This window comes from Geospiza fortis, unplaced genomic scaffold (genome assembly GCF_000277835.1).
Source record: "Geospiza fortis unplaced genomic scaffold, GeoFor_1.0 scaffold200, whole genome shotgun sequence".
Taxonomy (NCBI): domain Eukaryota; kingdom Metazoa; phylum Chordata; class Aves; order Passeriformes; family Thraupidae; genus Geospiza; species Geospiza fortis.
The window spans coordinates 4,915,364-4,929,281 of NW_005054353.1; the positions used below are offsets into that span (position 1 = coordinate 4,915,364).

At 43.5% G+C, this 13,918-nt stretch overlaps 1 protein-coding gene across 1 annotated transcript; it reads right to left on the reverse strand.

The window, feature by feature from the left end:
• Positions 1-7,691: 7,691 nt before the first annotated feature.
• Positions 7,692-13,840, reverse strand: TMEM74 (transmembrane protein 74). The gene is made up of 2 exons (XM_031058994.1): positions 13,707-13,840; positions 7,692-12,951 (listed from the first exon to the last, which is right to left on the reverse strand). The coding sequence occupies exon 2, from the start codon at positions 12,786-12,788 to the stop codon at positions 11,838-11,840; it is 951 nt and encodes a 316-aa protein (XP_030914854.1). The 5' UTR covers positions 12,789-12,951; positions 13,707-13,840; the 3' UTR covers positions 7,692-11,837.
• Between the last annotated feature and the right edge of the window lie 78 nt (positions 13,841-13,918).

The following is a 13,918-nucleotide window of genomic DNA, read 5'->3' on the forward strand; positions in this document are numbered from 1 at the left end:
TGCAGCTCACAACAGCAAAGAGACAGTGAGTAATACAAGAGAGATAAATTTAACAGGAGAGGAGGTGCTGAACAAGGAGAGGGGTGAGGATCCAAGCAGAGCTGGCAGAGCAGTGAGGACAATTGCTGTGATGATTAAGGACATAAGGACACAGAGGCAATTGCACTCCACTCGAGCCACCTTTGTCCAGACCTGGATGAAACATGCAGGAGACACCTCCACCCCATGACCCACGCAGCTGTGTGATGTGCTGAGAGGCAGAGCACTGTGCTCAGGCCCTGTGCCCTCCTGCAGCAGCTCTGTGCTGCCTGGGACAGCCTGCACTGCTCAGCCAGGGTCTGGCTGTCCCTGCCCACACAGCTGGCCCCGAGGAGCAAGCGCCCAGGAGCATCTCAGTTTCTCGCCAAGGTGCTCATGAGTCTCTAACTACTTCTGAAACTAGTTCTGAAACAAGATGAGAAAGGGAAATATATTGTAAAGTAAATGGGTCATAGAAAATGGAAGTGATAAAAATTATGCTAATAATAATCAAATAGTCTGGGCCTACCATTGGTCTATAAGGGGGCTGATGCACAAGGCAGAGAGGGACTGTAAGGCTGGGAGAGATGGGAGGGGAGTGAAAGTATAAAACGAGAAAAACAAGATCTCCTTTTGGTACATCACAAGATGGCTGGATTTGTTCAGCAGTTTATGAAGACACTACCTAAGGTTTTCAGGTGATTTGTGCCCTTAGGGAAACTTGAAGAATATAGAGTGTTCTGGAATTAAATGCAAAATCAACTTTTATTCTGAAAGACAATAGAATGATGTGAGAGACAATTTAAGGTCTGTCCAAAGCAACGTAATTTTAAAAAGTAACCAGAAACATAATTGGTCTTATACAGTGTAGTGTAAAAAACTCCTGGCACCTGACTATCCCTTCCATTAAAACAGACAAGAGATAGGAACCTTTGAAAACACTGGATGGAACTGGAGGATATATTTTATGAAAAGTAGTCATTGCTTTCAAAATCAGGACTTTTTATTACTGCTGATAAATTGGCTTACTAGCATAAAGAATGACTAATCTGTAAGGACTTGCCTTTCGATTTTGGTTCTTTTTCTTTGATTCCCAGTCTTGATTAGTCTCCTGTATTACAACAGCATCAATCAAGCTGACTACAATCAATTCAACATGAATTGTGAGATCTATTTCCACAATAATTATTGACTGTAGCTATTAACTTTATGAAATCCATATTCCTACCTGTGTCCTGACAAGACCTTCAACTCCCTTCCATTTTCTTCTTTTTAGCTCCATATACTTTCCCTGACAAAAAAAAAAAAACAAAAACCAAAAAAAAAAACAAAAACCAAAAAAAAAAACAAAAACCAAAAAAAAAAACAAAAACCAAAAAAAAAAACAAAAACCAAAAAAAAAAACAAAAACCAAAAAAAAAAACAAAAACCAAAAAAAAAAACAAAAACCAAAAAAAAAAACAAAAAAAACAACAAAAAATCCTTTTCTTATTTTTCCCCCTTCTGTTCACTGAGGTAAAATAGTAAGAGGCACAGGTAACTGTATGGCAAACTACCTTATTTTGAACAGGAACTAAACCAAACATTGCCCTATATAAATGACAGTAAACATCATGTGATCCTGCGTGGACATAGAAATTAACTTAGGGTTCCCTCAAGAGCTCAAGGTAAAGAAAGATGGTATTTTTGTGACAAACTCAACTCCTGCAGTGTTTGGATACAGACCTTGCAATGCATTGGTTTATCCTGTCTGTCTGTAAGTAAGTGACTGTAGATATTTATGTAAGCTTATTGTTATGTATCCTGGAACTTTTAATGGAAAGTGGGATAGTTTCAGTGAAGGATTCTTTAAAAAGGCACAAATTTTCCACATTTGTCCTCCATGGCCTGCCTTCTAGCCTTCACCTTGAAAAAAAGCCACTAAAACCAGCTCTGTTTACTGTAGTTAAGACAGTGATTTTAAACCATAGACTTGAGCTATTACTGCTGTGCTGTGGAGCATCCCCAGGAGCTGTTTATCTCTCCAATTCACAACTACTTTTCTTTCATCTTGCTCTATGCAGGAGTAGTAACTTATTACTGGCCTCAAATTTTATCCCCAGCTACCTCAGACACCCAGCTGAAATGCAGGATTAATCCCATCTGAACTGAAGGGGAGATATAAAAGAATTGCCTTTTATTCCTATGCACTGGACACAGAACCAGATAATAAGTAGGACAGTCAGAGGAGGAACTAGTTCTTTGTTGGGCCACAGAGCACACACACAGCATGCCCACAGACAGATGAGACCTGGGCTCTCAGATGACAATGTATCAGTGAGATCTCCATGCATATTTAAATGATTATTTAAGACTCTCTATGAGAACAAGTATTCCATTTCCAAGGCTCACACGTGCACTCTTGGAGCTGCAGCAGTGCCATGTGTCACCTGGCCACTGCCCACTGCCACCAAGCAGGAGTAGCTCTGTTTGCACACGTGGCTGCGTGGGGCTGACCAAGAACTGCAGAGCTGGCATCAAAGTGAAAAGCAAGAACAGCACAAGCAGCAATAATGTATGACCCTAGAGCACCCCAGACCTGAACACAAATTGGAGTTATCTGGACAGAGGAAGATTGACAGCTCTTTGAATCCAAGCACTAAATAAATACATGCATTTGTGGCGCTCCTAGAAAGGCTCTGGTTCCAGAAATCAATGCAAAGATTTGTTCAGTGCAGCGTGCAGCATTCTTCTCCCCTTTTCAGACAGCCTAATTTTACCTAGAAACTTGCTGCCTGCATTACATCTCCTCTTCATTTTTTCTGCAGATGATAAGGCATTGTCCAAAACTGACTTAATAACAGCAATAAGAGAGATGGATTGTCACTTTAGGTTACTCAGACAGTGGGTAAAGTTAATAAAGGTTCAGACTGCTTCTTTGTGCTACAAATGCTGCACAACAGATTAGCCTGCTGCGGAGCACAATTGGAGGTGCTGGTTCCCCAATCACTCCTCAGACACCGGGATAGTGGCTAGAGCATTCATTTTCTCATGAAGACATCTGACATTTGCTTCTCTCCATACTTCTCTATCCCTGCTGGAAAGCTGCAAGCTTAACCTCAGCACAGTTAATTTTCTTCTCTCACACACCAGCACGAGAAATACCATTAGCGTGTGAATGATGTATGAGGTGTAGGGGCCCTGCAACCCTCCCTTTTTGTTCAGGGGTTTGACCATGAGTCTTTCCCTCCCACAGTCCATCATGGATCGAAAGCTTTGACCCTCACTCTCTGAATGCACTTCTCCTATGAGCAACTGCTTCCCAACAGGGCTTGCAGAATTAGGCATAAGGCAGCAGCATATGAAAAATGATGCTTTTTTTGTAGACTGTGCAGAGCTGGAGGTCAAGCACACTATTAATAATTCTCTGACTTTTTAAAAGCTGTATTTCCTCCATTTGTTGGCAACATGATTTGAAAGGCCTGTACAAGGCATTTAAAACAGCAGCTGAACAGAGGCATTTCAGCATTGTCCAATATTGATTTTTGCTTCTAACTCACCTCTTTGCTAAGACTGGTTTCAATATCCTGTGAAGTTTAAGTGAAGACATTTCCCATCTCAATAGCCATGCATTGTAATTTGATCCCATAGACAAGCCTGAAGTATTTTCCTTAACAACACAGCTTGGCTCAAAGAGCAGGCCTAACACAAAATCTCCGCCTTGGACCACTGCTGCCCACACTGAAGAAAGGCTGAGTGGGGAATGGAGGTGGGCAGGAGTGGGGATTGTAGTCACCAGGCTGTTCACTGAGCTCAGTTGTACAAAAAAAACCCCTCACAATATAGGGCTGTTAGAACAGAGTTTTCTGCCTCCAGGGAAGTGGTCCCAAGGAATAAGAAACTTCAGCTAAATTCAAAGCACTTTTTAGTATGCTCCCACATAGCAGAAGTTTAAAGGGGAAAGACATTCAGGAAAATTTAGCAAATTCTAAACCAAAATTAAGGAAACAAAATACCATATGTGAAATGTGAAAACGTGAAAGAAAAATAACCATTGTAAACATGGATTTGGCTAACCATAACAGTGACCTAAAATTTAAGAAATTTCCCCACTGGGGAAATTAGAACATATAAATAATAATTTTCATTTATTTTGGGGGGGGAAGCAAGTGAGAGCCTCATAGAAGAGAAAAAAAAGGTCATGAGGAAGTGCTCTATATTTATACCAGAAAGAAGAAAAAAGACAAAGAAAGAACAGGTTTTCTGCTTGGTGGGGAGTGAGACAGGACACAATTGAAAATGACATTGAGAAGGCTGAAGTGCTTCAACCTTTTTTTGCCTCATTAAAGAAATATAAAAGTATTCAGACGATCCACAAACTTCAGATCTTAAGAACTTAGAGCAAAAGAGGCTGCATAGATACATAATGTATCTGCAAATCATGTGAGCCTTATAAAATTCACAGCAGAGTGCTCAGAGAATTGAGCAGCCATTTCACAGCCATGAGTAATCACCTTTGAGGGCTGGTGGAGGGTGAAAGTTCCAGAAGACTGGAAAATGACCTCTCAAGAGCTCTTCCAACCATGGTTACCATTCCTGTAAGGAGGGAAAAACAAAGTTAAGGCCGTGATCTATTGATTCCTTCTTTAGGAAGCCACAGTGGCAAACAACTACTTGATATTGCCCCTATAGGAAAAGCACGAAGTTTTGAGAACACAGGGTCAGTCTGGATCAAATCAAAGGTCCATCTGTCACAAAATAGGCTCAGATAGTAGCCTGCAGCAGTAACAGCTTTATGTAAAACCAAGGGAAGGGCAAGCATAGACCAGCACATTCTCTCAGCTCTTAGCAATCAGAAGCTTAGGGACTTACAGAGCTAGACTTGGCATCCTTCTGTTAATAGCCCTCCATGACCTTTAATAGCCCTCAACAATTACTAATGAAGAGATCTCTAAAGTGCTGTCTTTATTACATGAAATCAGAATACATAGGAACTGAACAGTCACATACTTTCTACTGCTCTGCCTTTCAGTGAATACATTTTTGTTCCCAGCCTAGATATATTGTTATCACATATACATTCATTTCATGAACAGCTAATCCTTGAGAAAAGCTATACCAAAATGTCAGGACAACTACTTGATATTATTTACATTCAAGCACAGTTACTCTGGCTAGTTTGTCAGAAGCTACTTCATGTTAGAGTTCAACCAAATTTATTTTAAGCTGTAGAGACAAGACAATCCCATGTAGATGGATACACTGCAGTTAGAGAATAGTGATTAAAGAACTTTATTTACATTTCTAGCTGACCAACATCTTTTAGATCCTTCTAATGGGAAGAATTGATTTTTTTCCTCTGCAAAAGGGACTTAATCAATTTTGCTTCTGGAAATGTTTTATTCAACAATAGCTAAATTTCCCTGCATACACATCTGTCAAAACAGAAACAATCATTGGAAAAGAGGAGCTTTTTATGCTGATGTAAAGATATCTGTTTTATTCTTTCAACAGAAGCCTATTGATTTTTTTATGCCTTAAAAAAACCAAATACAAATCCCTTAAATGTGCAAAACCTTACCCAAATACCTCCAAATATTAGCAAATTTAGTTTGAGTTTTCGAGATTTTTTAAAAATTATTTTGTACTGTAAATTAAATGTAAATGTCATTCTCCGGGAAAAAAAAATGCGATCCTTTTCAGATTAATTTATTCTAGTGGTTCTGTACTAATTTAGCGTTTTCTGCAGTGCTGGACTGGGACTTAAAGAAGCCTTGGTTCTCCAGCTCTCCAGGTGGCTCTCTCTGGTATCTGTGTGCAGGAGACTTTTTGAGAACATTATGTTTCATGCTGCTCAGCATCTCATTTCTCGATGCAGATGGAAGAACTTTCAGTGGTCTACGGGTTACACACTGGGTGCAGGTGAACAAAACCCATATTTGTTAGGCTGTAATGCCCTCATTCAAAACAATGGCCAAATGTCCATGAGGGGCAGCTCAGTTAATGGCAATAGCTCAGTATCATTTATCATATGTAACAGTGGGCCAATCTACTCATAAATAAGCAGAGAACTCTTTACAAGTTTTTAATATAGCAAGTCTGCAGAAATATTTTAACAATCATTTTTAAAATTGAAAATCTAAATAAAACATTCATTATTTGTCTCAGCTTCTACCTTGGGCACTGCATTTACATTTACACAAACAAATATTAAGCAGGTTCATTTCAAATAAGGGATTCTTGTCTTGTTTGGTTTTATGCAGATTTATAATATCCAAAATTTAATTTAAACTGGTAAGAAAATCAAAGAAGTCTCACCTTCTCGCAGCCTATGGGACTCCTGACCTTGCCAGGACTCATGAACACAGGTAAAAAAAAACCCTGTGAATATATTACATGACATTGAATCCTTCAACATTTAAAATGGTAAGAAGAAATCTGTAAATGAATAAAAATGAATTTGTGTGTTTGCTTTCAGTTAGAAAGCCTCCCAGTTCTTTAAGCTGATGGATTGTCATATCTATAAATACATCTACTCTCTTAACCTCTTGCTAATCATCAGTTGCACACCATAGTCTGCATTTGGCCTCAGTGCCGTCGCTACAGCCAATTTGGCCTTCTGGGCCAAACTTCTGGGACACCTTTATTACTCCTGTAGCAGTGACAGCCTGAAACCTGGATGGCAAATTGGAGCCCTGTTGTACTCTGTTCTGTGGTAACAGGTAACAGGAGTGGACAGTCCCGGCTCCAGCCTGGATCCACACCCACCACAGCACTCCCACTCACATGGTGATTCACAAACAGTGGCAGGGAAAGGTCTGATTCTGTCACACCAGAATGATAAGTGACCTGATGAGGCATAACCTGTGTGGCATACCTTTGAATCATGTTTGGGAGGGAGTACAGGTTGTCAAAGGTACTTAAGGTGCTTAACTGACATACACTGGGGATCTGAGAGAAGCAAAAAAACCCAGGAGAAAACTGTGGCCGCCTGGATGTCCTGCTTAGCTGCTGGTGTCAGACACTGCTGGCCCAGCACCAGCACCCTTTGATTGCTGCCCACTCTGACACAGCTCTTCTGGAGGGAGAGGTGAAGCTGACACTGAGGGGACAATGCCCAGCCCACAGACCTCCAGGAACACAGCTCCTGCATCTCCCTGCATTGCCCATCACCTCCAGGCCTCTCTGGGAGCTGCATGCCCATCCATCATCACCATGGCTGGTGCTGGGCCCAGCACACTCTGCCCTCCCGCCCTGGCCATGGCCAAGCTGGGCCAAGGTGAAGATGTGATATTGAAGTGGTCATGCATGTAGTGATGGTGAGCAGGGGCTCAATGCCCACCTCCTAACACAGCACCTCACCAGCTGCCTGCTCACACAGCCATGGCTGCTCCCACCCACTTTTCCTCTTTTTTGTTCTGGTTGTGTGCAGTTGGGTGGAACATGAGTACAGCAGGGTTTGAAGCTGCATTGCTTGGCACTTCTGTCTGGGAAGGAAAAGCAGCTGGGACATGATGGAGGGGTGAGCTGGGGATGGGCTTGGTGTGCTGGCACAGCTCAATCTAACACTGCCTCTGCCAGGTGGCCCTGCTGCCTACATGGGCTCCATGCCACTGAGGACTGGGGACTGCACCCATGGCACAGAGACAGAAGAGCCAATCACTAGAATCAGCAAAGAGCAAAGAGGCCCACAATGACAGTGCTCAAATTCATAGACTTTTATTTTTGTCTCTGTACAGAACACGGCTGCGATTGTAATAAGGCATCAAATGCACTACTGAACAGCTCATGACGGACTGTGATGTTTCACCCCATTGTGAGTCAGTCTTACAAAATTAAACCAGTTGCTTTCTTAGTCAGTAAATTCTATACTCATTGCAGACAGATTTTTAAAAGAATTACAAAGACTAAAAAATTGTAAACACATAAAAATCCAACAATAACCCAGTGTAGCTTCCTAGGAGAGTCTTGGGCATTTCTGCCACGGGGCCGGCTTCAGGCTGGCAGGAGCAGGCGAGGCTGGGGGGGGACAGGCTGGGCACCCACAGCATGGGGGCTGGGATGGTGCAGTGACAGCCTCTGTCCTGGTGAGCATCCCCAGCAGATGCCATGCAGCTCCCAACGTCCAGCCTCAGCCACAGCGTCTGACCAAGAAAAGGGAACTGAGAACACGGGTGAGCAGGAGGGAGCTGTCTGAGCACCCTCCCTTCCCACAGCTCAGGCAAGCACAGACACCCCCAGTAGGAAGGTAGAGACCAGGGCTGGGCCCAGCCAGCAGACATGTCATGAGGTAGAAATTGGGAAAATGCCATATTTGGCAGCTGGGGCTGGTCAGAAATAAACTGACTAAGGGCACAAATCCTGTTCTGTTTCCAGGGTACTCGGAAATCCATATTCAGAATCAGATGTTTAGAGGGCACCTAAAACCCACTCAGTACATGCCAAAATTTAGTTTCCCAAAAAAGGAGAAAGCTCTCTGATGAATCAAGTGACAACTTTAGCCCAGGCAGTGAAAAAACCACCAACAATTCTCCTCCTATTTGTACCTTTAAAGCATTTAAATTTCGAGCAGGGGAAGTCAAATCGCGAGGGTGCATGAGGGGGCAATAAACGTCCCTTGGCCTCGCCCTTTGGTACCATCTCATGTGAGGTGAATGCTGTGAAGGCCTGGCCAGTGGGCTCATACATTCATTTCCACCATCAGGCACCAGACAGCAAGCACTTTGGTTTCTGTCTGTGTTTGGTTTCACAGCACGAGAACCTGAGAGTCTAGAGGTTTTATATTGCACCACTAACTCACATCATGCTGCAATTTCTAAAGTGATCAGAGAAATGTCCCGAGCATTTTTATCTGCTAAATTCCTGCACTCTGAAGGCCTTCCTTCACCTCTTTCATAGCACATACACCAAAATAAAGAAACTCTGTTAGTCCTGTTGTTTAAATTTTATTATTCCTCACACTTCTGCAGTGTACATTTAGATTATTAGATTGACTAATATTTCCTTAAGATGCTCAGGGAAAATTTCAGGGTTCATTAAAGTATTGCAGGTTCATGATCTGTGACAGACATTTTACAAAGTGTCAGAAAACTTATCACTTCACAATAACATACTGACAGTTCCTTTTTCTAGTGCTAATAATCAGCATTAAGGCATGTCATGGTTCCTGCAAGAAATCTGTGATCCCTACAGCTTAAGCTGACTTCTTTCTGCAATAATGGAATGTACTCCAATTTAATGTATATGTATAATAAAAAATAAAAATAATAGCTCTCAAAACCACCAGCCTCAGTTTTAGAGCTTCTGTCATGTAGGTAAGAACATGGGACCCAGCAGGTGAAAGGGTTTTCATCCCCCGAGATGTCCGTCCCCTGCCCTACACCACCTTGCTGATCCCAGCTCAGCAACATTTGCCCTCTTGCTTGGCGTGGCTTTCCCTGGGAAGGCCAGCCCCTTCCCATCCTCAGGGGCAGGATGAGAGGAAGTGCTGTTCCCACTTCCCCACCTTGAGAAGTATCAAGCTCTGCAGCCTGTGTGAACATACCTCACCCACCGGCCAGGGCCAGCAAAAGAGGAACCTTCCTGCTCTGCATCCAGATCCTCAGACTAGTTCCTTCCTCTCTAGTACTGAACACAACAGGCTGAGGTAGCTTCCAGATATAAGACATTTCATGTATTTATCCTAGAGATTCAATTAGGAATCTCTGATGACACAGCCAGAAGGATGTAAGCTCTTCAAAGATGACTGTGGAGATGCTGGTCACTGCTGAGTTACTGCCTGAGAACACACTGTGTATCATGACATAAATTGGGAGAATCATTTACTGGGCAGCAGCACCCTCTAATAAGGCAGCTCATTTAATTATGCAGTAACACTGACCTCAAGCTGCAGTCGGAGCAGAGAACACGTGAAGCAGGATCTCTTTTGCAGGGCCAGCGTTACAGCCTGGGTACCACACAACGGAATTTGATGACCAAAGGCATGAACCTGGAGCAGGGCAGCTCCTTGGGAACTTGGTCACCTGCAGCCAGCAAGCACAAGGGACTGAACTAATTGATCAGACTTGGGTGCTGCACTTGTCTCCTGACAAAAACCAGAGAAGCAGAACAAAGAACCAAGTAGCAAAATAGTGTTCGGATTCTCTGTGAAGAACCCATGTTTCTGTCATCCACTTGTTATTCTGGACTTTGTGCTGCCACATATTACTGGGCAAAGGGGGCATAAAGGAAATCTCCTCCCATCTTCCCAAGAGAACTCTTCTCCTGTGTGTCACAGTGGGAAAAAATGGTGTTATTTTAAAAATGAATTATTTTAAAAATAATTCATATTCCTGATATTTTATAGTTAACTCACAACTGAGAAGGCTGTCACAATGAAGCACGTTTCTTGTAAGACTGCAGTCAGAGACTGCACAGACAGAGCTCTTCACCCATGTTAGGCTTTGCCAGGGACACATACACATATAACAGACATATACATATTAACAAGACATATATATATATAATATATATATATATATGTATGTATTAACCATTGCTCCGTAAGAACTGGTTTTCCCAGCACTGCAAGAACACATCAATGTTCCCCAGAAACTGGCTGGTAATAAAGCAAACAGCATCAGTGTACAGGTTTTTGGCTACAGTGCCACACAACTGAGATTAAAAGCAATATGTACCCTTGATCATCCCCTATGTTGAGTCTCTTGACAGCCAGTAAACTGCCTGATACTTAACCTCTGTATTTCCTGATGATTTATTCTTTACAAATAAATTGGGGTTTATTGAACGAGTCTCAGAGCTCCTTCCTGACCTTTCCTTGCTGGTTATGAGAAGGTTGAGAGCCTAGTGACATAAAACTGAAGTTTCAAAAAGGACTAATAAGATGCAGACAGCCTCAGTATAAGCAAAGCCCTGCAGCTGAGCTTGAATTTCTTCAGGCATGGGTACTGAAAAAGTGTCCAGTCTCAGCATCCCCATGCTTTTTCAGTCTTTGGGTCTTTTGAGACTCCAAACAGAGGTCTGTTAATTCATGTTATGGCAGTTTTCATACAAAGACATCTGTCCACCAGGAACTAAACTTCTTTTATATGGGTCACTATAGCTATCAGAAGTTAATGACTATCAATCATTGCTAATCTGAACTGAAATGGAGCCACTGACCTCAAGCTGAAAGAGCCTTTTGTCTCCTACCAGCACCAAGAGCCATATGGTTTCCTGCCCTTTGCCTCTTATTTCATATTTTAAATAATCATCACTAATTGTACAATTGTTTGAAAATATGGGAGGTTTGTGGCCAGCCACGACCAAGTGGTGCTCTTTCTTCCCATAGCTGTCACTTAATTGAAGAGAAGGGATCTGCTTAAAATTAAAGAATAAAAAAGCATCTCTTAATGAAATATAAGCCCTACCATTTAATTATTGGTCCTGCTTCTTAATATTCTGTCAAGTAGAATATTAATAATCTTGCAGCCTTCAAAAATTAACAGCTTTGAAAGTGTCAAGGTCATTCTTGTTCTATATGGGAGTAATAAGAAAATTATATAGGCAAGACACCAATGGAATGTTTTATATTATGATAAACGAGTATCTGAGGAACCTACTTATCACAAGTCTCTTTTTATTCAGTGGTTTTCATTATTTTATATCATTTGCATTTCATCTGGCACAGTTCCCCTTTACAACAAGTACTCATATATTGCAAATATTTGATTATAGAGCTTAAGATAACACCATTCCTGTCAGACAAATAAACTGCATCACCAGCTATCTTTAGCTGCATCTGCTTTCTTTAATGAAACATATTTTCCTGTAGAAATGCTGCCTTAAAAATCATGACCACACTAATTATCTATGGCAAGCACATCTTCCTCAACTAACGACAGCTCGAGCATATTATCATTTGCTCCAGACTTCATTCTAAAATTGAAAGATCCATACAGCTTTGCAGACTCCTTGGAGGATGCAAACCTGCTCCTCCGGTACAGCTCCCCTTTCCACATGGACATCATCAGCAGGCTGGAGAGCACCACGCCCCCCAGGGTTAAGAGACACAGCCCAGCGATAACACAGCGGTCCAAGTGAGCGCCGATCCTTGCGCTCTCGTTCTCCAGCCTCTCCATCTCCCGGGCAGCCACGGTGTTGGGATCCACAGTCACATCTCTGGGCACCACGTAGGAAATTATCACCAGCAAAATGCCACTAACCAGGAACAAAATGGCACTAATGAATCCATAGTCAACAGATTTCCCAGCTGCTGCCTCTGAGGCAGCATCGTCCTCCTCAGAGACCAAGGAAGGAGAATCGTGCACCCATGCAGGTGGCAGTTCCCTGCAGGAGTGCTGCTGCAGAGGGGCATCCCGGCCACCTGTAGGAGTGGGGGGACTTCGTGCATGCTCCAGATTTACATTTTCATCCACGTAGGTGAACGATGTCTCGAGTTCCTGGGCACAGCAGCAGGCTTTCTTCTTCCCTCCATCCTCTTCCCTGGGCGAGCGCTCAGCTGGGTGGCAGGGCTGGGAGGTGCTGGAGGGGGCAGGGTGCTCCTGGGGCGAGGTGCCCAGGGAGGAGGGCTGGGGTGCCAGGGGGGGCTCAGCCACAGGGCCCCTCTGCAAGGGCTTGCAGTGCCGTTCACAGTGCGGGGCTGCCACGGCAGCGGCTGCTCTGGGGTCCACCTCACCCCCCTCACACTGCTGCTGCTCGTAGGGATGGGGGGACAGGCTCCAGCCAGTAGCGGCGCCCAGGGGCACCTGTCTGCTCTCCTCAGCCAGGTAGAGAAGCTCCATGCAAGCCATCGACCTCGTCCCCACGAGCCTCACCTCCTGGGCTACGGCATCCTCCAGCAAATGCTGCCCCTGACCTGCAGAAGCGGCTTCACAGTACTGGCGCTGCTGTATCCCAGAAATCTTCTTCACCACTTTTTCACCAACGTTTTGTTAGGGACATGGCTTGTGTCAGCTGTTAAATGATTAAACAAATCCTCTCTGACATTCATTTCTTTTCAGTCTGCAAATGAAATAGCAGAGGGGGAAAAAACAACAACAACAAAACCAAACCTGACAACCTCATGATGATACATTAATAAGCCAAAGGGAAGATAACACAAATGAAATACATCAGCCCCCTCTCAACTGTTTGAGAGGAGACGGCAAACATGATTGTTTTAACCACGCATTTAAAACTGCAATCCTCTTGCAGATCCAAAATCTATTAGGGAATCTAATCAACCTTTGACACCACTATCCAATTAAGGCAGTAAGTATGCACAGAGCACAGGATAACCAGAAAAACTGTGTAAAATGTAGAGAAAATGTATGTCTGTTCTTTTAGAAGCATATAACTCCCATCCCCCCCTTCCAAATAAAGAATTTTACACTCAGATTCACAGACTAATTAGAAAGAAACACGCAAATCCCATGTAGCTCAATAATCCAGGATCTGTATTCTCCGGTGGAAATCTGATAATCCTATGGGAAAAGCAGTGCTTTCCTATATAAGATCTACCATTTATCTAAGAGCTTTTGGAATGAAATTATGCCTCAAAGACTGATGACTCAAAGACGGATATTACTTCTCATCTGCAATTAATTCGTTATTACCCCTTTCGCCTGGGCCCCATCCCCCTCGAGGCCGCCCGGTGTCACGGGGCGAAGCCTGCAGCCCGACAAATGTGTTGCATGCGTAGGAAACACATGTGCGTCTGTAGCACATACGTGATCGCTCACAGCCGCTGCTCACTCACGCTCTTCTCGGGACCTCAGCGAGAACCGGCCGCGCTGGGAAAAGCGATTCCCGCCGGCGCCGGGAGTAGCTGGATCCACCCGCCACCGAGTGACCCGAGCGATACCGAGGTGAGCGGCGCGCAGACACGCACGGGCACACACGCATCCCCGGCGGGCAGGAGCGCGCCGCCTCCTCCCGCTGC